General features: G+C 37.1%; 3 protein-coding genes across 4 annotated transcripts; 1 reads left to right on the top strand and 2 right to left on the bottom strand.

Annotated features, from left to right (window-relative positions):
• The first annotated feature begins 1,251 nt into the window (after positions 1–1,251).
• Positions 1,252–6,078, top strand: LOC145912198 (gamma-aminobutyric acid receptor subunit pi-like). The gene is given in 13 exon segments (XM_082999605.1): positions 1,252–1,316; positions 1,606–1,724; positions 2,595–2,662; positions 2,716–2,737; positions 2,740–2,798; positions 2,870–3,031; positions 3,174–3,243; positions 3,304–3,459; positions 3,627–3,860; positions 4,005–4,122; positions 5,442–5,520; positions 5,639–5,699; positions 5,750–6,078. Coding segments are annotated over 13 exon segments (1,509 nt in total). The 3' UTR covers positions 6,046–6,078.
• Positions 6,072–16,511, bottom strand: LOC145911157 (uncharacterized). Its single transcript, XM_082998407.1, has 27 exons — positions 16,434–16,511; positions 16,009–16,067; positions 15,692–15,816; positions 15,105–15,162; positions 14,899–14,960; positions 14,685–14,771; positions 14,362–14,458; positions 13,840–13,986; positions 13,201–13,353; positions 12,908–13,060; positions 12,701–12,851; positions 11,121–11,185; positions 10,986–11,068; positions 10,673–10,807; positions 10,335–10,461; positions 9,402–10,228; positions 9,224–9,254; positions 8,840–9,169; positions 8,663–8,718; positions 8,531–8,611; positions 8,377–8,472; positions 8,160–8,213; positions 7,940–8,088; positions 7,772–7,884; positions 7,091–7,716; positions 6,926–7,039; positions 6,072–6,871 (listed from the first exon to the last, which is right to left on the bottom strand). The coding sequence occupies exons 3-27, from the start codon at positions 15,806–15,808 to the stop codon at positions 6,614–6,616; spliced, it is 4,170 nt and encodes a 1,389-aa protein (XP_082854533.1). The 5' UTR covers positions 15,809–15,816; positions 16,009–16,067; positions 16,434–16,511; the 3' UTR covers positions 6,072–6,613.
• Positions 16,512–16,949: 438 nt separating this feature from the next.
• LOC145910842 (stromal interaction molecule homolog) lies at positions 16,950–22,578 on the bottom strand. Of its 2 annotated transcripts, none has more exons than XM_082998053.1 (14): positions 22,310–22,578; positions 22,077–22,180; positions 21,494–21,614; positions 20,667–20,778; positions 20,238–20,347; positions 19,316–19,496; positions 19,198–19,255; positions 18,849–19,019; positions 18,622–18,702; positions 18,468–18,565; positions 18,224–18,408; positions 18,087–18,146; positions 17,844–17,961; positions 16,950–17,723 (listed from the first exon to the last, which is right to left on the bottom strand). In XM_082998053.1, the coding sequence occupies exons 1-14, from the start codon at positions 22,500–22,502 to the stop codon at positions 17,312–17,314; spliced, it is 2,004 nt and encodes a 667-aa protein (XP_082854179.1). In that variant the 5' UTR covers positions 22,503–22,578; the 3' UTR covers positions 16,950–17,311. The 2 variants fall into 2 exon arrangements, with proteins under 2 accessions (XP_082854179.1, XP_082854178.1); XM_082998052.1 differs by lacking the exon at positions 20,238–20,347 and adding an exon at positions 19,988–20,100.
• Between the last annotated feature and the right edge of the window lie 121 nt (positions 22,579–22,699).

Here is a 22,699-nt window from a genome sequence, read left to right as displayed (position 1 = left end):
TAAATTTCTCAAACACGCCCAAATGCGCCCAAAGCGCAAGGTGCAATAAAAAAGCGCAAACACCCAAGACAATACGCCCAATTGGGCGTAAAAAGCGCCCAACTGGCAACACTGCTCCTCATAACGACGGCCCGAAGCTGAGGAAACTTGAAATATAATTTTTTTATCCGTACTATCAGAATCCAACTAAAAATATTATAGGCATTGTTATACTTAACATATACTTGTTTTGGATGTGGTTTCACAACATATTCTGTAGTATTTTGCAAGGAATAAATGTATATACGACCTAGTTGTATTTAATTTCAACAGAGCACTCTGCAAGGTTGGATTAAATGTCTACATCTAGTTGAAATTAAAACGATGTACGTGTACCATTTTTTTTTCTTTCAAGTGGGGAGCATTTGGAAGAATAATGTTTCCTGCTATAAACTGGAGATTAGCGCATTCAAAATAGCCTGAAGGTAATAAGCATTTTATTTGAGGAAATTTCAAGGACGGTGGCCGTTGGGCAATTATTATTCATGCATGATTGAGATCGATACTATCTTGCCAATGTGTGCAAACTAATTAATGCAAGCATGACCGCGAGTGATTGGGGCCACCTCGAATTCTCCAGGGAAAACTGGCCGGAACAACAAACCGTTACTGTGAAGTGACAATAATGCTTTATAATGCAGGTTGGCGTCGTCGCGCTACGCAGGTAACGTAATAAAAATGTTGAAAACGTTTGTAAGGCCAGTTAGGACACTTGACGTTATCACTAAATCTATTGAAAAAAATAATAATATTTGCTGAGGTATTTCGTTTGTACAGTTATATGATCTACTAAGAATTAGAATATGGAAACACCCGAAAACACGCCCTGGCGTAATAATGAAGAGAAGTTATTTAGACAAGGAAATGATTTTATCGTCTGGTGACGTGAGAAAAGAACTCCAATAATTTAAACTTAATGGCGAAGGGAGTCTACCTAATTGTTGCTATTCGCATTTTAAATAGGATTAGTAGGTTTAGAGGTCGGACGGAACAAGCTTACGAAAAAACGATAAAAAAAGCGAACTTTACCTTCTTTTAAATTATCGCGAAACAGATTTTCGTAAGCAAACTTTGGCCATTGTTGAAGAAAATAGTCGAAAGCCTGTCTGTGTTTTTTCAAGAGATTAACGCCAAGCGGTTGTGTTGGTTGTTAAAACTGCAATTTTAGATAAAGTATTTATGTTTGAAAAACCACCATTTCCAGTTCCCAAGATGAAGTTTACTATCGCTCTTATTCTGATTCATATTCTTGTTGAAAACCCGATAACAGCTGGAAGGTAATTTTATGTGCTAAGATTTGTCAATTAGCCGCAACCAGATACTTAAACATTAAAATCCTACGTGAGAGCGGGTGTCGTTCTTTTCACAGCAAATCGATATTATGGTGTTATTAATCCCTTGAGTAAACTAATAAGCTTGTTCGGTAAATAACCCTACGTACATAGAATCGGCCATCGTTTGTACGAAGTATCCAAAAGCAGCGAATATTTTGATTTTTCAACAAAATACAATGCTGTGAAGCAACTGTAACAACATCTCTACATTACAATGTTTCTTTCCATTTAGAGGTCCACAATCTAGTTATTGGAGGAACCCAAAAACATCAATTCGATACGGAGCAGTGGTGGAAACGCTTCTTGATCCGGACCACTACCATAAATATATACGACCTGATATTAACTTGGGTGAGAAATAAGTTGTGGAGTAAAGTTTTACTCCTGCTGGACGAAAACAATTTCATCACAAAAGCTGTTTAACCATTATTCAAAACAACTTTTGTTGCTGAGGATGGATATGAGATTTATTTCATGGCTGATTTCTGATTTTCCATTACATTGTGAAATGTCGAATTAGGGAAGCAATTTGTGCCGAGCAAACTAATTTGCCTCAGCAGGGAAGATTTCCATTAAGTGATTTTTAACTCCGGTCGATCGTGATGCATTTGAGAAAATCAATTTTCTTGTGTTAATTATTCACGGACGGCGAAACCGCAAATTCGATTTTTGTATTTTTTGTTTGTCTTCAATTTACCTTTCAAGTTCTCGTAACAATATCCCAGATTCACTAATAGAAAGAAATTCATTGTTCAAAACTCTTCTCTGTAGCAATCGATTCTGACACGAAATTGACATCAGAGTTTGACAAACAAATCTAACGTTCAACTTTATCACGGCGTTATTCCAACAAAGTTCATAATCTCAATCCGCACGAAAGATTGAAGGTCGAACGAGGTCACGAAATATTTGTTAAAACAAGAACACGCAAAGGTTAAATAAGTTTGTTTTCCGGATGAAAAGCTATTTCGCGCGTGTCCTCGTGGATGAGCGGTCTGTATTTATCCGTTGCCATCATTGATTTCTTCATTGATTCGATACAAAAATACCAAGGACAAATTCTTACAACGCCACACGACAAGCTGACGATGCTGTCATGACCCAGTGGTTTTTGACCTTTTCTCATTTTTCACCTTAAATTTATATTTTGGTGCAAATTACCCGCCAACAACCCTATGATTACCCAGAATCACTGCCATAACAAAGTGAGATGTGTTTCAGGTCGGCCGGTGAAAGTCAACGTCACAATCTCGGTTACAAGTTTGGATCGGATATCAGACAACGACATGGTGAATATCCGTTGTATCCAATCTTTGGTGAAATAATCACAATCTTTTTGAAGGAATACACGATCACTTTCACATATAACAATTATGGAGAGATCCCCGGCTGGACGGAACTAGACAGTTCAGGGGCTACTCGCAGGTAAGGGCGCTTGGTGGGATTCGATGCCGTAACCTCCTGACTTGAGAAGTAGCTCCAAAATATTTTCGCAGGTTTTAACGATGGATGGATCACTTGGCAACCGAATTTGGGTTCCAGACACCTATATCGTCAACTCGCATACATCATTCATACATGACGTCACAACAAGAAATGGTCTAATTCGAATGTACCCTAATGGTACCGTGCTATACGTCCTGAGGATTACAAGTCGGGTGAATTAAACACGAAAATATAATTTAAACAAGACCATGATACAAAGAAAGACAGGAAAGCTAAATATTTATTTAATAATATCTAGGGGTCAGCGCAAACACCAGGCACACAGAATGTTTGACAACTTGTTGTTTTACATAGGTTTCCTGTCCAATGAGTTTGCACAAATATCCGATGGACGAACAGATGTGTAGACTCACCTTGGAAAGCTGTAGGTCAAGGTCATTTGACAAGCAATAAACATGTTTTCAAACGCGTGGTTTCTTCTTAGGGTCGTTCGCTGATATCGATTTGGTTTACAAATGGAACAAGGAGGAGAAATGTGGATCACCGGATGGATCTGTTACGGGGGTTGAAAAAGTTGTTCTCTCTCAGTTCAACATTACCAAGTGTCTCGTCTACCACGCCCTGCATGACAACATACTTGGTAGAACCAACATGGAATATGTTGTTCGTAATATTGCGACGACGAAAGTGTAATCTAAAAAAATCTTTATGTGGTAAATTGTGTGTAATACGCCCATATGAAAACAATTGATGTAATATGTTCTATGATGGAATGCTGTTCCATATTTCGTTATCATATTTGCACAGGAAACCATTCACAGCTGGTTTTGGAGTTTCATCTGAAAAGGAACATGTTGTTCTTTCTGATGCAAACTTATCTCCCTTCTGTACTTCTCGTCATTTTATCTTGGATCTCATTCTGGATCAACATGAAATCTGTTCCCGCTCGTGTTGGTTTGGGCGCAACCACAGTCCTCTCCATGACAACCCTAATGATTGGAGTCTACAACAGCGGACCAAGGTCAACTTCTTACATCAAAGGTGAGACCACAACGTAAACATAGATATTGCCACAGAGCAAACGTGGATTTTATATTGACACAAAACAAGTTGTAAATATTTTATTGCTCATTCTGTTAATATTTTGGAATGTTTCTAATTGATATATTTTTGCTTATTTTTCAGCTGTTGATTTCTATGTGTGTGTGTGTTACGCTTTCGTATTTGCTGCTCTCATGGAATACGCCGGGGCTCATTTTGCAGCGAGAACTTTCTCGAGGAAAGCCCAGCAATTGTCCGAGGGGTAAGAAAATATTCTTGTTTTGTGTGAGTGAGCAACACAAGGGCAGGTATGTGAGTGAGCAACACAAGGACAGGTACGTGAGTGAGTAACACAAGGGAAGGTATGTGAGTGAGCAACACAAGGGCAGGTATGTGAGTGAGCAACACAAGGACAGGTATGTGAGTGAGCAACACAAGGGAAGGTATGTGAGTGAGCAACACAAGGGAAGGTATGTGAGTGAGCAACACAAGGACAGGTACGTGAGTGAGCAACACAAGGGAAGGTATGTGAGTGAGCAACACAAGGGCAGGTATGTGAGTGAGCAACACAAGGACAGGTACGTGAGTGAGCAACACAAGGGAAGGCATGTGAGTTAGCAACACAAGGGAAGGTACGTGAGTGAGCAACACAAGGGAAGGTATGTGAGTGAGCAACACAAGGGCAGGTATGTGAGTGAGCAACACAAGGGAAGGTATGTGAGTGAGCAACACAAGGACAGGTATGTGAGTGAGCAACACAAGGGAAGGTATGTGAGTGAGCAACACAAGGACAGGTATGTGAGTGAGCAACACAAGGGAAGGTATGTGAGTGAGCAACACAAGGGAAGGTATGTGAGTGAGCAACACAAGGACAGGTATGTGAGTGAGCAACACAAGGGAAGGTATGTGAGTGAGCAACACAAGGACAGGTATGTGAGTGAGCAACACAAGGGAAGGTATGTGAGTGAGCAACACAAGGGCAGGTATGTGAGTGAGCAACACAAGGGCAGGTATGTGAGTTAGCAACACAAGGGAAGGTATGTGAGTGAGCAACACAAGGGAAGGTATGTGAGTGAGCAACACAAGGGAAGGTATGTGAGTGAGCAACACAAGGGCAGGTATGTGAGTGAGCAACACAAGGGCAGGTATGTGAGTGAGCAACACAAGGGAAGGTATGTGAGTGAGCAGCACAAGGACAGGTATGTGAGTGAGCAACACAAGGGCAGATATGTGAGTGAGCAACACAAGGGAAGGTATGTGAGTGAGCAACACAAGGGAAGGTATGTGAGTGAGCAACACAAGGGAAGGTATGTGAGTGAGCAGCACAAGGACAGGTATGTGAGTGAGCAACACAAGGGCAGATATGTGAGTGAGCAACACAAGGGAAGATACGTGAGTGAGCAACACAAGGGAAGGTATGTGAGTGAGCAACACAAGGGCATGTATATAAACTGTCCTTGTTGTCACTTGGGTCTTGTAAACGACCTTTTTTTGTTGATTGGTGGCAACAGATTGCGATTAATCCAATAATAACGAAACCAACCGTGATGTAACAAGGAATTTCACCCAAATTGTTTTCAGGCAAGCAAGTCGTTTTGTGAAACAAACAGGAATATCTGTCGCTGATGAAAAATGTTTTTCCTACAACACAAATTACAACGTAAGTCATTAATTCTGGCTTTGTTTTGCCTAAAAATCAGAAGCCGGAAACTGGTGAATGTGGACACTGGTTTGTATGGTTGTCCCATCTCTGTAGTGAACAAATCTATATTTTGAAGGCATCGTCGAATAGACGGCAGTTTCTTGCTAACATCGAGAATGCGTCAACCGTTGTCAGAAGTAAGTCACGTATCCATGGAAACCTCAATTAACTTAAAATTTATCTACAGCTTGCCTCGGTGAAAATTTGTCCATTATAAAAAATATTGACCAAACCAATCGATTTGACGAAGACGTCACAGATACACCAACATTCGGCCGGAAGTTGAATTGTGACGTCAGTTGCGGTGGAAGTCCAAGTAAAATCAACAAAATTGAAAACTACAACAACATTGCAGGAAAGCTAGAGAAAATTGACCAGTATTCAAGAATATTGTTTCCCATAACGTTTCTCGCTTTCAACGTGGTTTACTGGTGGGTTTACCTTACAATGGATGAGCGAAGAGTCAGCGCCGTGCAGCACTGATAACTTTTTGTTGATTGATTGTGATGTGAATGTAGAACGTGTTGTTTTATTAGTAAGCGAAACGGGCAATAAATCTGTGTTTAAAACAAATAAAAAGTAGCCTTGGTAGAAAAGCATTGCTTGTGTCACTGAAGTAATCCAGTGTTTAATTTTTACATTTAAGGCGGGCGTTGCTTGGTTACGCAGAACACGGAAAGGAAAAATCGACAAAACGATAAAGTTCAGTCCGAATAAATTATCGGAAAAATCTTGCGCTAAAAAAAACAACAATAAATACCATCGAACGTCATGATTATAATCTCTTTACATCGCGTGTGTGACGTAACAATTTGGGCGATGGGAGCACCGCCAGAAATAAATAACAAAACCACTATTGCAAAGGACACCATAGAAATCTTGTAAAAAGACCATTGTTGCGTAACAGCAAATCCAAAGGAACATCGGCGTCGGTAACCATGGCAAAATAAGGCAGTTTGTGACAATGTTGTGGATTCGGATCAATTGAAACTTTGAGGGAAACTGTCAATCATGCTCGGGAAGACACGTGATTGGTTGGAAAGGCGGGGCTTCAATCAGAATCTTTCTTCAGTAACAATGTCTCGAGCAAACTTGTTTTCCGCTCATTGTTACGTTGTGACGCCATAACTGGGCTCGATGACGCATCAGGGGGTGGAGACATCATCGGTGCAGATGCCACTGACGCGGTGTAGCGACAATTCAAAGCTGGTTTATTATTGTTGACATTCGAATTCATTGTGACGTCACAGTGGTTTGTGTTATTTGGGAATATTTCGGTAAGGTTTGTGTTTGAGAGGAGGTTGTCAACCTGCAACAATAAAGGAAGGTTATTCAAGGTCATTTGTAATCTTGCCCGACCTACAGCTGAAACGCCGAAACTATTCGTTACTTCATCTATGGGTTTTGACCATATCGTTTCTTGTGACGTGATAGTTTCCTGACCGCTGTAGAAGGGGGGGTTCGTTGTCCCTTGTGTCTACGCAACAAGTATTACGAGCGCGATATTATGATGCAACAATCGACTTACCTGAAAGTTATTGCTATCTTGTCTTTGCTTATACTGCTTTAGCAATACATTCAGGTTCAATGTTTGCGGGCGTGATGACATCACCTGTGACGAGTTACGTGACGTCAACGATGACGTATCGGCGTCGAGATGTGTGGGTTGTAATCTTGCTGATTGCATGTCTCCTATTGTCATCATCATTGGACGTCTGGAAATTTTCTTTCTTGCTTTCTTCGAATCATCGTCCACTGGAGGGCAGTATTGAGACACTGACATGTTACTTCCACCGACAGGTGGCGCTATATCACTCCACGGAATTTCGTCATTTGATCTTTTCCGCTTTGCATCCTTGCTCTTGGAAGAACTATTCTTACGAACCTTCTTGACACGTGGCTTCTTTGCTTTAGGCGAGTGTGACGTCACAGGGGGAGACAATCCATCAAATTGTTGCGTTTCAGGGATATATGGGGGAAGATAGTTCAAATAGGTTTGACCTTGGATCGGGGGAGTAGAGGTCAGGGAGTATTGTTGTTGGGGATAACCCTCCCCACATGTCATTGCACCACCTTGTGATGAGAATCCGGGAGGTTGCGAGTTTTGGAAGTTAGTCATGCGTGGAAACGGTTGTGCAGAACTTTGACCTTGCCCTGTTACGTCATTGTATGATGACATGTAACAACAATAAAATAAAAGGTAAGTTACCGTTTATCACCGACATGAACCGCGGTGAGTTTAGTTGCATTGAACTTCTCATGTTTAAGCCGTTAGATGGCGCTATGGATCTCTGCATTGGTGAGGATTTTTTTTCAGTAATTCTGAAATCAAAACAAAGTCAGAAACAACAAAATCTCTTGCAAGGGCCCCCCCAACCTGTTAGAGTTCACGTAGAGGTCATTTCTCTTCTGCAAGCAGGACGCGGGATAACCCGGGGGATTTCCCTGTTTCATTATGCCGGCATTTATTACGTCAGAATCGAATGAACTTCCATTTACGTTTGGATGGGTCAAACGTAGTTGAAGCTGCAAAAAACGGTTTCAAAAATGCGTGCGACGCGAATCAACATATTTGCAATCATTGTGACGTCACATACCTGACGTCGTAACACAGATGGGTTGTTTTGCATTGAAGTTCCGCCGTTCGGTTGCTGCGACAAATATACACATTGTTGCGTAATAAAATATTTGCTCACTCAACCGCGACACATTTTGCGAACAACAAACTAAAAATTTGCTACAAACGAATTTAATTGTGGGTAAAAATAAAACAGGCAACGCAAAAAGTTGTGGATTTGTGGTGAGGGGTTTCACCTGGGGGTGCCGGCCCATATTCCGCATATCAACGTTGGTGGGGTTGGGGAAACTCCCTACAGCCCCAGGTGCGTTCAACATCATGACAGCAGGTTGCTGTAACAGAAGGTTGTAATTATTTCAAATATTTTCAACAAATGACGAAAGATCTCACCTGCGATAAATTGTCATTATGTCCATTGTTACGTTGTGGACGCGTCATATGATTGTTCATGTGATACGTCATAGGTGAGTTCTTTAAAAACAATAATTCTGTTACAACCGCATGTGACTTGTTAAACTTTACCTGAAATTGAGTGTTCCCACACTGCATACCGCTCATCCGGTTAACAGAAGCTGCTCCTGACGAGAAAAACACAAAGTTTGCAAACAAGACAAGATCGCGTACCATTGTGACGTCACTGCTTGACGCAAATTCGTGCAACACGTCATGAAGCACATGAAAATCGTCTAGACAACTTACCAACATTAGTAGGGACAGGGATTGCCATACGAGGATCTACGCCTTGCGGTAAAGGGTATCTTCCCAAATCGACAAGAGGTTCTTTACCCCCCCAGTTATCCTGTGTGTTAAATGAAGGATATTGGGGTGCAACGCCCACTGGTGACGGTAGTGGAGGCTGAACTCGGGGGCTGACAATACCGGTGTTCCCGACCACTCGGTTAGGGCACGGCTCAAACCCTGTTGGAACAGAAGCCATTGCAGCACCCTGGTACATTGGGGTCATCTGGTTTTGTTGGGTTTCCATTTGTGACATCATAATGTCAGGTTTGTGATTGAACATTGTGTTTCCTGCAAGAAAAATAAAAATGAATTTTTCTTGACAAATTTAAAACAAGAAAATACCTTGGTTGAAGCCAAGAACAGAAAAGTTTTCCTGCAAAGAAAACAATGAAGTTATTCCACAAATATCTTGAAAATTCTTTTTGCTGACACCATTTTGCGGTTTTATGTTTATACAAAAGTAACCATGAACCAAATTGACAGCAGACAAGGATATGTTGGCCACATGTATGTTGCTTACTTGTAACGTTGTGGAGTGGTTGATGATGTTGTTGTTATTCATATCAGAAATTCCACTGAACTTTCCAACATGGTCAGGATTGTGTAGAGGGGGGTGGCTTAATGCTGGTGGGTTGAAAACGTTATCTTCATTAAATCCTGTTAATATTTCACAAAGTTCCTCCAATTCTTCTGGACTGACATTGGTGGTCACACTTGGGCGAGTTGATGTGAAACTACTGAACGAAGGAGAATCCAAAATGTTTTCATCTATGCTGGATGTTGGTTGGGGGATGTCCCTGGGGTTATTAGGGGGCTGTTTGGGTGAAATTTGCTCTATTAGCGCTGATAGTGTGTCTGTGTTGGATGAGGGGTCTGTGTTGGATGAGGGGGCTGTGGATGTCTGAAGTGATGACAACGAAACTGAAGACCCAAAGAGTTGAGATTCTGGAACTTTTGTTGTGTTGCTTAGCAACTGAGTGAGAAGTTTTGCCGTCGTTTTGTGCCTCGGTGATTTCTGTGGAGGTTTCAGCTGCTCCTCCTGCAGTGGGGTGGATATGCTTCGTTTGGGAAGGTTTACACTAGGTGGCGCTGAGTTCATAGAAGCACTGCGGACTCGGGATGAAAGTTGGGATGGAGAAGTAATGTCGGAGTATGGTGATGTAACAATGGATGGTGGTCGGTCGTCACTCATACAAGCTTTGGTAGAAGATGACACTCCATTATGTAAGATAGATGGAGAAGATGATGGAAGAGTTTGATCTTCCTTCTTAAGACACGAGAGATCAACACATGGAGGACCAGGGTATGTGGCAAGGTTGGGGGGAGATGAAACAACATTTCCACAATCTAAAAGAAACAAAGTAAGTGAGGGGAAAACCCAAGGAAGCAGACAATTGTTGAACGTTAGCAAAGAACATAAAAAGCTAGCTTCATAACAAAGTAGCGCACCAACCTTGTTCATGGTTGGAGTTGGTTGTGGATAGACACGATACCTCACTACGAGTTTTCGAGCTTCCAACAGAATGCACGAGATGACCATCAAGATGGGGTGGGGGAGAAAGGATTCCGTTCACTATTTCCTGATCGTTTAAACATCACAAAGTTTTTAACTTGAGAAATATTTGTGTACATTAGAGATTGTTCCTTGAACTAAATTGACAAGCAAAATACTTCATTTCTGAATGTTATCAAACAGAGGTTTAGCATGTTTCAGGCAGATTGCCCGCAGCCATTTCAAACACAGGAAAATGCTTATGAAGGGCCCGAATTGACTTAAAACCATTTCATTACCTCCGCATTTCCATGGGCTCCAGTGCTTGCTAGAAGTTCACGTGCAACCTCTGCACTGTTTCGGGGCCTCACGTAGCTACAAGTTGTGTTGCCCCACTTGTTCAATGATGTGATTTCACTGACAATGTCACTTGACTAAACAAAAGTATCAAAATATCATTACAATACCTTTATGTTACACAAAAAAAGCAATGTTTGTTGTTTTAACATAAAAATGTGCACGTAATAAATCAGACAACCCTAATTACACATTATTTCCGAATTTTTTTCTTCATTCTAGTATATTAATGACAAAGTTTTGTGCAAAACTTACGGCCATAGGTGAGTCAGACTGAATTGTTGAAACAGAGAAGTTTGTTGGTCTGTTTGATGGCACAGAGCTTGTTACCAGTGGACCTGAAAGACAGTTTCAATTGTTTTATAAAATTAACCAATCAACAAAACATACCTGATAAAATACTTCTGATCGCGGGGGAAATTCCTTCAGACTCTAAACCATGTAGTTTACCATCCCTGCCAAAAACAACAGGTTGTCTGTGACATACACACAAGTATTAAGGAGTGATAGACACAACCTTCCTGAGAGGCAAACCACACATGAAACTTTCCTACTTAATTCTAAACAAGTTTGCTGACAGGCAAATATGAAGAAAGGGAAACCTCTGATTTCCTGTGTTAAGCGCTAGCTGCTGCTCATAAACATTGTAGAAACGCATCTCTAATTAATAGTCCCCAAACTTGCAGCAATTGTTGAAATAATAGAACTCATTGACTACACTTTAAAAATCTCAACAATAACAAAAATCTTATCTTTAGATAACTTGGCAGCATATTGACAAACTTTTTTGCAAAATTCCCAGAATATTAATAACAAAGTGTGCCAGACAAAATCAATTCTGACTGATATAAAAGGTTTACTTCACTCGAAAAACACCTTTTTGCATAAACCTATGAACATAAACACCATTATTGGGTGACGTTCCAAACGGTACCTTACTGCATTAATTGCACAGACACAAAATAAAAAAATCTATCGGCTCCTCAGCGTACATAGCATGAGCGCTTCATTGTGATGTCATTTCCTGTCCAAAAACGTCATAAAGAATTAAAAAGCTTAAGCCGGGTTGGCAGACTGCATATAAGCACAATGCCGTCATATATGAGAAACCACACCAACTTTTTAGTGTAGGAAATTGGTGTTTAACTGCAACCTTGCTTAAATGTAAACAAAACATGTTTTTCATGAACATGAACAAATGTCCTGACAAGTTTTCCATTTGAATGAAACATGTGTAAATATTTCTAACACATAAGTAGCTTTTCACTGAAGCTATTTTAAACACATTTATTAACAGAGATAACAAAGGAAAGAAATCTGAAAGATTTATTTATGTATCATGTGTAAAGTTTTCAGCAAATTTAATTATTTTAATTTTCTGTGTGTTAAAATGTTTTAGGACTAATCTAAGTCAACAAACAAAATGCAAGTAAATGTTTGAGAAAATATAGATTTGTAAAACAACATGCGTAACTGTAACTGTTGGGATATAATCAATTAAGCACATAACATAGTGCAATACGCACACACACACACACACACACACACAAATACACACAACACGTTGTTGGCATGATGACAACATACATACTATGTAATCCTCATTTATACATTCATGGAACAAATTCAAATGATATTCATGCAAAAACAAAACAGCAATCAATCACATGCTAAATATGAGCAAAATATAATTATTAAAAAATATAATGTTCAAAAATAATTTCTGACATGTTAACAATTTTTTCATTCAACACAATGCTATGGAAAAAAGATCCTTTTACAGCAATTAATTTATATTTCACAAATATTGCTTCTGGTTTGTGTGTTGAAGTCTAAACTAGACACAATAACTTGAAGATCACTTATCTTTTAGTAGCAATACACATACAAAGCATCTCCTAAATATAGGATCAGCTGATCACAAATAAATTTGATTTAAATAACACAAACAGTTTACACAAAATTCAAACCTGTAAATGGAATGAACGGAGAGGACAAAAGGGGGTTCCCCCTGCTTTCCTAAACCTCCCATAAGTTTACTTTTGGTTTGTGCTGTGACTGTGGATCCATCTGTGAGTCTGAACTTGTATGTGATGCTTGTTGCTTGACCCAAGTGTAAAACTAAAAGCAACATTTTGTCCACGGTCAACCACAACCAACGTATTCTTCCAACCAACCTTGCTTGTGGTGCATTTGGAACAAGGAGGTGCCACATTTTCTTTTCTCGTTTAAAGTGTTCAGGCATCTCTCAATCAAGTCATCAACATGTGCTGAAGGTTTGTTTTGCGGAATCCATTGTGGAAGATTGTGGTCAATTGCAGTTATTTTACCTTGAAACAAAAAGTGTGAAAACAAATTTCGTAAGGAGGATAAAATATTGTTGGTGATTCCATTGTTGATGTCATAGAGGTTGTTTCATAACTGCAGAAAATATGTTTCTCCTTGTAAGATCGAACATAATGTGATTTACCTGTTAGGTCTTGTCTGGTTGTAAATCGATCTGGTTGAGGGATCTGAGTTCTTGTGGTCACTGTCTGGTTAGGGGGTGGCTTGGTTGTCATGGAACAGTTCTGTTCATTGCCATCTAGTGGCGACATAAGACAGACCAACACCTTCTCACTTGCTGGAGTAAATATATAAAATATCATGATTTGCAAAGATCTTTTCAACAAATATAACTCCAATCCTTAATAAAAATTTCATTCCAATATGCTTTTAACCCCAACATCCATATTCTCAGATTTAACAAAATCTTGGCACAAATATTTAAAGGAAAGAAAATTTGTGTTTTAACATCAAGTAAATTTAAACTTATCCAATCCTACACACATAGTGACATTTTCCGATTTATTTATTTTTATAGTTACAGAATCTATAATAACTCAACAATTCCATCAAGGTAAAAATTTAATTTCCAGTGGATTTGGTTTAGAGAATATTTCGTCCAATTACCATGGCAACACACCCTAATTATTAATGTTTTTTTTAATTAGGTTAAATTTATTTATTTTTTCTGCAATTTGAGCGATTTGTGCCAAGTTTTAGCAAAACCTGAAAACATAGACTGGAGAATCAAACAAGAGGTGAAAGTTGTCGTTAAATTTCACACCGTTTGTTGTATAGAAGTTTGGTAGATTTTTACAATCAGCGGCAAACCCAAAACAATTCATTTTTTTGTAAATATTAACAGTTTGGGTGGATTTTCTGACAAGCATCCGTAACTGGCAGCAAAACAATGAGACATGTTGATCAACATCTGAAAAAAAGGCAAGAAAATGATAAAAGCATGGAAACAAACTGCCAAGTTTAGCAATCTGCATTCGTTGATTACAACTACACACAGTCACGCAATAAACACAAGCAATGTGGCATTTTCCAAGCCATTGTCCAAACTTACAATGGCTAGCATGACCGAAAAAAGGCAAAAATATTTGTATGCTTTTATAACAACCGGAAAAGCAAAATTTAGAAGGAAATGCCTGAGGCATAGACCAGTATCTACTGATTACAATTACAATCAGCAAAACTATGATCCTTTAAAATTACTCAGCCAAATTTATTAATTTCTTGCATTATTTGGTTTTAGGTGTTTAACTGGATTAAAAACACACAAAATCTTTATACAACTCACCATGCTTTTGTTTCTTCAAGATTTCAGAGAAAGATTTTTTTAAAGTCGACAAATCTTCTCTGTGAATTATCTCACTTAACCTTTGACCCAAAACATCCTAAAATAAGTTTCAAAACAAAAAAAAATGACCATTGTTGTTAAAATGCATTAAGCCCACATAAAATCCTGAACAAGGCCTTGGGTGCGTTTGGGTATAAAACACGACAATAAGCAATTAAGCATCATAAAGTTTACAGCCCTTGCAACCTCTAATTGCTGCCACCACACATTGCAAAGGCTGCTAAGTCATTGACAAATCATATATAATGATTGTGAGAACATACCTCAGTATAAGTAGGTGTTGGGGACAAACAACCAGAAACAAAAAGGCATTTTTCTTCATTAAAAGCAATCAGCAAGTTCCCCTCTTTCTGTTTTGTATTTTATATTTTTTAATTTTGGTCAATTGTGAAAAGTTAAATTCTTCAGAACTTGGACAATTTGGATTTTATAAAAATGCAACAAGTAAAAAATATTTGCCCAAAGTTAATGATTCACCTTAAATTCAACAAAATTCTCATCACAAATGTCCGCGAAATGTCTTGATGGACTGTTTGCTCCTGTAAAACATCAAGTTGTTTTCAACAAATCAATACTCTGTAATATTTTTATTCCCACTAAATGTTTAATCAGACGTATGTTATTCCATCCACCAACACCAAATAAATATTTTTTAACAAGCATAGGAGAGAGCATTGACAAACCTTCTGCTCCAAAACATTTTAATTTTTCCTTTAGCGATGATAGATAGTCTCCCAATTCCTCAAAAAATACAACCATAAACATTCATTATCTCAAAAGTTTACAGAAGAAACAATTTTTTTGTTATGTTGCAATTACAGTGTATGTGTTATGACAAGTACATTTATTGTAATAAACATCAAAAGAAGTTTCAACTACCGAGTGGATTTTAGTTAAGCAAATGGCCAATCCTGATGCGTTAACAACAAAATAAAACTTATAGAAACTAAAATGTAACATATATATTTGTAACATATATATTACTACTGATGCTGCCTATATAGGTTTATTGCTGCAAAAAGCTCTTCTGCCAATAATTTTATTATATCGACATTTCTGTACCCTGATAAAGAGTCCGGCATGGTGGCCGATAGTCAATATAATAAAATTATGGCCAAAAGTGCCATATTGCAACAATGCAACATATATCTTAATTATTCTCATAAAATATCCAACAGTAAGCAAAATGTGTTTTATATCATTACTATTTATGTGCAAATAATTAAAAACAAAAACAATTGATTTGTGTTTTATAATAAAGCTGATTTACATTGTTAATGGTGTTATAGTTTCTTAATGCAAGGGCCAACTGTCCAATTAGGTTCCTCTCATAATTTTCCAGTTGTTCATAAATACCCTCATAACTTGTTACTCGCTTTTTATCCATAATTTCATCTGCATAAAAATTGAGTGCTTCGTTATTTTGGAAGTTTTGATGTCAAAAATATTGAAACAAACTTTATCTACACACTCTTAATGAGGGTTGTGTAGTTTAGGAGAAAAAATTTGCGTTGTTCATTGTACGATGAACATAACTTTTACGGATAAAATATATAAGCAGAGTTAGTAATAGGAATAATAGCTTACCTTATTATATATGACAAAAAAAATCCATCACACCGATACGATAGCTTGTGTAAAGAACCCTGAGAAGGTTTGTAAATTCAAACATGTTGCAAAGTCACAATTAAACATGATCTTAGTTGTTGCTGTTATTAATTCACAAAGGCTACTTTTTAAACTTGTAAACATAATTCTATGGTATTACAGTACAAATTTGTAGTTTAACCAAGTGCAATAAACATTAGATAAAACGAAATGTAACTTTTAAGTTTGTACACTGGTGACTAATTCACCGGTTACATAAAAAAATGTTACATATGATATGTCTAATGAGACATCCTAAAACATATTATTTACACATGATCATGCATTTGGTTTGGATAGTTTAAAATAAAAAATGGACAAACAAGTGAATTCACAAATGATTTTTTGATGATTAGTTTACTCACGTAAAAGCGGAAAAACCTTCACATAAAATTTTGCAAAAACTTTTTCATCAACAACTCCTGCTGCATCATGCTTGAGTGGTTACGCCATCAACAAATGTTTTTTCGTATTTTTTTAGTCAGTTCTCATCGGTGCTTTAGGTTCATAATTTTTTTATTTTCCCTTTTAATATGGACAGACTGTAAAGAAATTTCATTACGTAACTAATTTGTTAATTTAGTAAAATAACTAAACGTCGGTTAATGCGGATTTCCGATAAATTCATCCGGATCATGCAAAGTTTCGGATGACCCGAAAAAGGTTGGAGTTGACTTATTTATTTTCGTCGGATGGATTTGTTGCTGCATCACTGACAAAACTCATGCTGTCATGAATCGATCACTGCATTCGTCTAAAATACCTAATTTTTTTGTAACATAATCCTCCTTTTTCCTAATATTCATTTTATATTAATGTTCGAATTACGTTTAATAGCAGTGACCCTTGTTCCATCACTAACGCAGCTAAAACAATGACCACACCATTAAGCATCTCTAAAGATAGGATTTAGTATTAAGCGTAGTTTAATGGGATATTACAATGGAAAAACACTACACAAATACAGTAGACTTCGCAAAATACTACACAATATTGCAAAAATTAAGATTGGTGATTTTAGTGGCAAGCCAACAAATGGCTTAAAAATTACTGCCAGTAATTTTATTACACAATTTATGGCTAAGAGCACAACAGCTATAGATGACGTTTGTTCAAAAAAGCCAGAATTTGCAAAAAAAATTAACAAAACATCAAACTTAGATGCAAGAATAGATGACACATAAAGGTGTGTGTTACAAGCAGTGGATAAAATATTTTGAAGTTACAGAAATGCGTGAAGGAATTATTTTAACTTTCTCCTGTTTTTAAAGATGGAAGAGAATCCTCGCTTGGATTTCCTCTCCATCAACGGTGATTTGTTTTTTGTTTCTTCTTTCCCATTCATTTTTGCTTCACCGATAAGGTCAGGTAACGATTGACAGCTGACTGATTTGTTCGGGGTCAGGTTTGGATTGGAAAGAGCAGGACTTGGAATATTTGTTGTTGGCCCAGTAGAATGTGAAGATATTAATTGGTGCTCAACTTTTGGCAACCTATTTTTCCTAGGAAATGTGTGGCAGTGGTTTTCAAAATTTCCATGAGAAGATTCTTCATTGCTAGGAGATCTGGAGGTGATTGACTTGCTTTCAGGTAAAACCTTTATATTGTTGTGCAAGTTTGGGTTTCTTGTGTTTGCATCAGATGATGACCTCATCCTGGAAAATATTATAGGAAGTCATATTTTTGTAGTTTGTCTAAGTTTTGATGTTCTTGAATCAGGGTCATTCGGAATAAGGAACTCAATTTAATTTAAATAAATAATTTTTTTATCTTACAAAGTTCCTGAGATTTGTTTTGGAGATTTCTCATGAAGTTCAACCAGTGAAGGACAAGATGACATACTTTTATGCGACTTCATGTCACTCTTGGTAAAAGATTTAATTTTTGAAACATCTGCAATGAAATATCAACATATGTCATCACCCATTTTTGGGTTCTTTTTAATGAACATTTTATGGTCCAAGCATTATTATTGAAAGAAAAAGAAAAAAGTGACAAAATTAAATATTAGTAGAAACCCTTTAAACTTCCAAGCTGATCAACAGTTTCCACAGAAGCACGAGTTGTTGAAATATTCGCTAAAAAAATATAGTTATGTTTGTCACTAGCACTAATACGTGTTTAAAATGCATTTCAACCAAAAATATGAATTTACCTGTTGATCCAGTATCCTGGTCATGTTTCGATGGTTCATTTGCAGATTGTGTGGGTTTTGGTGACTTAATACTGGGTGATGTAATTACTGATGATGTAATAAACTTGCAATGACACAAACTCTCCAGTTCGTTCCATCTTTTTCGCTTTTCTCGGAAATCTCTTTGAACTGTTCGCAAAGCATCTCTGACAAAGGCAGTTTTTATTGGAAAATTTGATAAAAGCTTCACAACAAAGAAACTCACTTTGCAAGCTGAACATCCATGTCAAAACTATCCACCTGTCGGCTGTGAATGAAATGGATTGAACTGAATACCGAGATTTTTTTCTTCATTTTCTGGAACTGGAAACACAAACAACCAATGAATGTTGAAAATTAAAAAGAGTAAAATTTCAAACCTGAAGGGTTGCTTGTTCTACCTTTGTCTGTGCCTGGCTTCTTTTGAATTCATGCAATTTCATTTCAACTTGATAAGTGTTCTAAAAGCAAGTAAGTTATTATTGTTGTCATGCAATTTTGCACATTGGTGTTTGTGTGTGAATTACAACGAAAAATCTATTTTTTTTTCATCTACAGATTTAGGCAGGACAATACAAGACGACCAAATAAGGAAATGTCAGACAACCTTTAGGCATGCAAGCAATCGTGGAGGAGGGGTCCAACGTTTTTCACTCATGCGTAACCGTTCCTCAGCACTTTCAAGAAGATTTTTGGCCTCAATTAATTCCTCTTGCGTTTCCATGAGTCGTGAATAAATACTGGTCTCAGAATTCAAAGAAGAACTTGAACCTGAATGCTGGAATGAAGATATTATTTCAACAATTTTCAACATCTTCAAATACATGAAAATATTTAAAGCTTTGTAAAACAGCATCATTTGTTGATTATCTACGCAAAATGTTTAAAGAAGTTTTCCATAGTTCATAAGTCATCTTAATTTAGCTTCATATAAAAATATATAATTAATTTGATACCTCCGTTGAATTTTCAAGAACATTTCTTTCTTCTTCACTGGTGCCAACATCTTTCATCCTGGAGACAAGAATATACAATTCACCCTTAACCAGAACAACTCACATGCAGGCAAAATACCAGACAACATCTTCCTCTTCGTCCAACTTCTGTAATTCCTTTTGAAGGTTGTTCAATTTCTTGTGCATGTTTGTGATGGCAACGGCAGCATTTCGTCGTACATGGATTCCAAACAAGATTCCACCAATGGCAACTCCAATAGATATTGTCAATAAAATATCTTTCAACAAACTTGATTTTGCTAAAACATGAAATAAGTTTACCAATCAGTGCTATTAAATTTATAAAACAAAAATTAACAATGTATATTTTAAACACAGTATTAGGATTAGAAGCACATGCAAGTGAAGGACTGAAGACAGAGCAAAAGCTGAAAGATTACAGAAATCAGCAAAAAAAGCAAATTAAAACCAAACATTTTTGTGCTTTTTGAACTGTCAGAAATGCTTAAAGTGCTAAACTGTGTTATTACTTTTTTTCTCTACAAATACATTTAGTTTCACAGTTGTTTAAAATTGTATTAATTTATAAAACTTATCTATGCAATGCAAAACTACGTTGGCTTTCAACACTCTAAATTATCACGATCATTGATTTATTTGAACTTACACAAATTGAGGTGGGCAAAACTGTGCAGGACAGAAAGATATTTATATTACGTTTCAACCAAGTATTGCTTCTACCATAGATTGCCATGCAAATATATACTTTGATTACAACAGGCCTCCTTACACTTTGAGAGACCAAACAAAACAATCTCTCTTGATTTGATGAGAATTTTGTGTCGATCTGATTTCAATCCTATGCCTACCTTTTTCAAAATGACAAAATCTCTTTCTGTGAAGCTAAAAAAACAACTTGAATGTTTACAACTGTGATGCCAAACTGTCGGTGAGATCCCCAGTAATCAGCCATATTGGGGGAAAGAAAAAGTTTGAAATGAGAAGGAAGGAACGTGTGAAGATTAAGGTTGTGAACTTACAGTGAGTGTATCCACAAACAACAATATCCAATGCTTTCAGCCAAAGTTTAAGACGGTGCTCTTTACTGCCCTCTACCAGTGATAACACAACAGAGCTGTTGCTTGCAATGCTGAGTATAGTGGTTAGAAATTAAAATTTTAAATAGTTTAAAGATTTGCCCTGGCTTAAAAAGCTACATTTGTGCAACATGTCAAAGGCTTTAGTGGATGGGTGTACAGTACATGCAACTGTATGAAGATTTGTCACTTTCTGAATACACATGAATAAATAATATAAACAACTATCTTATGATAAGCAAATATACCAGACACATAGATTAAGCATTTTCTAGTTTAAAATTTTGTTGCATAAAATCCCCAAACCACAAAATATATTCAAAGAGAAAAGGTGTTAGGGGAACTGGCATGTTGTTTACCAGATATACTCACATGGGCATTGCAGCACCACAGATCCCATACTGCTTAAATTTAGTAGCATACTGTGGCAGTTCCACTTCATCGCTCAACCATTCAACCATCTCATGTACTGTCCAATTGTGAACTGCACAAAATGCAACAAGTTTGAACTTGGCAGTTTGGTCAGCAAAGCCATCTGATAGTCACACCAGCTGCACTGATGATATCTTATAGGTCGAAACAGTGGCCATCTGTGTTCAGCTTATACAATACTACAAGTTTTGTTGAAATATGTTGGACAGCAACTTCGTAATATCTACATTAAGATACTACCAAACTGTAGTTCACATGTTGTATGAGTAAATGGACAACCAAGGCAAGCTAATAATTTTGAAATAGCAAATTTTTGGTAGTAAGGGCCACACACCCACAAAAGCATTAAGAACATTGCTTTATAAGGTGGATAATCTATATCAAACAAACAATTTGTCTTATGTAAGAAATAAAAATAACTTAACGATAATGCTGTGCACAGTGCTACTTGGCCAATGTTAAACTATTAGGTTCCAGAATTAGATGAAAAGTTAAATATTTACATAAAACTTTACACAAAGGCGTGACACAGACTCTGTTAATGATTTACTTGAACTTCCTATTTGAAAAGTTACGTCAAAAGTTTATGGCACCACATTTCAATTGTGAATTATTACTGACATATTCCATCTTCCCCCACAAGAAAATGATAATTAAATGTTGAAGTTCAATCATAAAATAAAGTGGAAACATAATTACCCAAAACAAAAATATTCATCCATGTATATATTTTTACATCAAAAACATTTTTTTTAGCTTTCAGAGACCTGCAGAATTGACCCAAGCATCCCAAAATTCAATTTCAGTTATTCTTCCATCTTTGTCTGTTTCAAATCCAGGTAAATTGTTACCTCCAGAATGTCCTTTAAATTCACCACGATGCAGAAACTGAAAAAGATTATAAATGCCTAAGTACAAACTGATGACAGTTTATTTTAAATGTGTATAAGCTGCAGACAGATAGCCACTGTTTGGACCTAACCTAAAAGGTCTCATTAGTGCAGCTGGTGTGACTATCAGACGACTTTGCTGACCAAACGGCCAAACAAAGACTTCCACTTTGTGGTTTATTTTAATGTTGTCAATTATGTATTTGCAAACAACTGCCAAAGAATAAAATATTAGATTAAAGGTGGCAGCAATTTATCCAGTATTATGTAAGCAAAATAGTGCTTGTTTTGGTTGATTATATTTAAATTTTTGACAAAACAATGGTTTACCCAGCATAAGTAGAATTGTATATATCATTGGACCTTAGTCACTACTTCCTGCTCATAATGTGATATCATGTCCACATATTAACACCAATAAGTATTTCAAATTTTTACCATTGTAATTGTGGTTACATACCTTTGCCCCTTCACTAAGTGATACATTCCCATCATCATCATGATCCAAATCATCATGCAATCGTTTCATTGCTCTTCTTGCCACAATGTCAAGGGCAGTTACATCTTAAATACAATTTCAAAATATTTGAGATACTAAGTACACTGATAAGGTATTTTGTTGTTTCAAAAAGCATTTTTAACTTCAGGATAAGTTTGTAACCGAACAACTTAAATACATCACATTGCTCATACTTGTAAAGTCTATATCTTTGAAATTAAGGACAACATCATCAGAAGTTTCTGCCAATACTTGGCTGAGTTGTGTGAGAATAATGCACAAAACATTGGGGGATTGCACAGCAAGAATGGTTATGAAAGCAAGTCTCAACTGGTTGACAGAAATGCTTTTCCTCTTCCTGCTTGTCGAACTGTGTCTACAGCACATCTTTTCAGAATCAATTACATTTTTTGTACAAACTGTCTACATAAAAAGTGCACATGCATAATTTACAAAAACGCTTTTTTCTGAAACATATGTAATTCTTTTCATAACGCTGCTATCACCAATTAATGCAAGCGCCAAAGTTCAATCTTTAAGATTTCCAGTAATATCACACACGTAGATAATTATGGCTTTAAGGC

This window comes from Ascidia mentula, chromosome 8 (genome assembly GCF_947561715.1).
Source record: "Ascidia mentula chromosome 8, kaAscMent1.1, whole genome shotgun sequence".
In the NCBI taxonomy this organism is placed as follows: Eukaryota; Metazoa; Chordata; class Ascidiacea; order Phlebobranchia; family Ascidiidae; genus Ascidia; species Ascidia mentula.
The sequence above is the reverse complement of the archived record's forward strand: the minus strand, read 5'-3'. Positions and strand labels throughout refer to the sequence as shown.